Source organism: Apaloderma vittatum, unplaced genomic scaffold, assembly GCF_000703405.1.
Source record: "Apaloderma vittatum isolate BGI_N311 unplaced genomic scaffold, ASM70340v1 scaffold16543, whole genome shotgun sequence".
Classification (NCBI taxonomy): Eukaryota; Metazoa; Chordata; class Aves; order Trogoniformes; family Trogonidae; genus Apaloderma; species Apaloderma vittatum.
In genome coordinates, this window is record NW_009708797.1 from 186 (window position 1) to 2703 (window position 2518).

The 2518-nt window shown below is 40.8% G+C and overlaps 1 protein-coding gene across 1 annotated transcript; it reads right to left on the minus strand.

Annotated features, from left to right (window-relative positions):
• Nucleotides 1-222: 222 nt before the first annotated feature.
• LOC104269529 (chromosome unknown open reading frame, human C9orf152) lies at nucleotides 223-1297 on the minus strand (the record flags this gene model as incomplete). Its single annotated transcript, XM_009866692.1, has 2 exons — nucleotides 223-782; nucleotides 1120-1297. Coding segments are annotated over 2 exons (738 nt in total), but the record flags the coding sequence as incomplete, so codon positions are not given.
• Nucleotides 1298-2518: the final 1221 nt, after the last annotated feature.

Below are 2518 nucleotides of genomic sequence, written 5' to 3' on the forward strand. Positions count from 1 at the left end.
GGTTTGTTTCTGTTTTCAGTGACATCTTATATCTTGAATAACAGAAGTGAACATGTCATTTTAGACGGTACTGTAGAACAACAGATTATGTAGTAAGGATCTTCTTTGGCTAGTCAGAGTAGTAGACCTTCAGCAGGTCGATCAGCATAACTAGGAAGGGTATTTTGCTATTTGAAGCTTTAGTCAAGTTTTTCACTAAGTTTGGTGTCTTACAGAACGTCCTCATCGTGAGACATACAGTCCAAGCCTCCTTGCCGCTTCGGAAATTCTCGGTCCTTTTTTACTGGGGAAAGGGTAAAAGTTCACTTTTTTGCAGGCCGGCGTGCATTTTTTAGAAGAAATTTGTTGATGTGTCCAAACTGATGAAGTGGCTGATTTCAGAGGAGGCTTTTGGCAGGTGCTGGAAATGTTGCTGCGATTCTCTTCACTGAAACTGCTCAACGTGCTTGAACTTCCAAGTTGACTGAGGGCGGATAGTTCGCTTACTCCGTCTGACTCCTCATGTTGCAGTGTTCCCTTTCCCTTGGAAATCAGTCTCTCATCGTCGTAACCACATGGTCCATTCTTGCACCTGGTAACTCCTTCACAAGAAGCTTGCCCCAGGCGGTGAATTCCCAGGTGGGTTCGCCACAGGGAGTTGTCTTGTACGTTGCCACTGCTGGTCACCTCCAGTCTGACCTTTCTGACGGGAGCACATTCGGTAAATGACTTTGATCTCCTAACTGTTTTATTAACTGAAACAGCATTGACCATCGATTCCTGGAGAACGGATTCATGTTCACCTACAAGAGAAATGCATATGTGGACGTTACTACGGTGGCAAGTATTAATTTCTGTGGCATAATGTTACTTTACTGATATAAAACCTGTAAAACCTTACCTCAAATATATTAATTTGTTTCAAATTCATGCTAGTGTTTCCCTGCTGAGAAGCTTATTGATAGAAACATAAGATCCCCTTTCAGTGAAATGAATAAAACCCCAAAATGACAGAAAAACAATTCACTTTTACCTCTCTTGAAGCTGAGCATGAAAAGAACAAAGCTAGGAGTTATTAAAGATTTAAAGAAATAGTCTTTACATCTACATTTGCATTTTTTCCTATAAATATAATCATACCTGTTTTAAATACAATCATGTGTGACTGCAGTTTTTGCTTCTGTTTTATATGGTCGTACTGCTCCTCAAGTAAGCTTACATCCATCCTGCTTCGCCGCTTACCGCAATCTGAAGCCTGTTGCTCTAAGGTATGAGTCACTGAAAAAATACCAGTCATGTATTTGTAAGCCTTCCCCATCTGTTCCAACAAGGAAGAAAAAGTCACGCAGAAGCAGACATTCCCTTCATTGTGTTGGCAAAAAAGGAAGTCAAGTTTGAAGCACCTGAAATCTCCCTAAATAAAGAAGTGACTTTCCCAAGCGCAGCGACCTCTGAAGTTGTGGGTTTCAGTCAGCTTGTTTTCATGCAGCGCGTCTGGAGCTACTGCAGAGTTCATGATTATAACTGGATAGTTGGCTTTAATGTTGACTTAAGGCTGTGAGCATGTGAAGCTTTGCCAAACAAAACAGTGAAATACAAAACCCCACTGAACACAGTCAGGTGCACCAAGGGCTGGGCAACACTGGTTTATAATGTAATGTTAATTCTTAAAGGGATGTCGTCATGGTGACCTCCCCAAGACAGTAGTTCCACCAGGGAACTCTTTCTTCAGGTTTCTTTCTGTGTGGTTTGTATTTTCCCCTCCACTCTCTCTTCTTTAACTTTCATCCAGTTTCATTCTTGCTGCTGCTTCTTGGAGCAGGGGGTTGGAGGGGAGGATTTGTTCTACCTTAAAAATTTTATGCTTATTGCTCCCCTTTCAGAATGTGCTAAAAGTAATCAGGCCTGGGTGCAGAGTCAAAACAGTACGTACCAGTGACCCTTAGACGCTGGTGGTAGGAATGCCTTACTGGGACTCATTTAAGTTTTCTGCCTTTCTATAAAATAAAATATAGAAGTAATCATTTTGTTACTGCTTGCTGAACAAACTCTTCAAATGCATGGTAAGCCACATGTTTAAACTTACCATACGTGTAGTAGTATTATCTAATAATGAGGCAAAATTTTAAAAATGTATGGTCTTTGATCATCTCCAATGAAGTACGAAACTATGTCTGGACTATGAACTACAAGTTTCTGTCCCTGAAATTGGTCCATCTGATACTGTTTGAGAGCCCCAGAGAGTGGTGTGTAGAAAAAATAACACAGTTAAACAGTAGTTTTAATAAAATTGTGCATCTGCTAGGTTCCTTTCCATGATATTTTTTCTATTTTCACGGACCTAAGAAAGTACTGTGGTACACTTAGAGCTGTGAATCTCTTGCAATGGGAGCATAGGTTCTGATAGATCACAGAATCACAGAATGTCAGGGGTTGGAAGGGACTTTTGAAGATCATCTAGTCCAACCTTCATCCCAGCATACCTAACCACTACACCACAGCCTCAAGTGCTAGATCTACTTTTTTTTTAAACACCTCC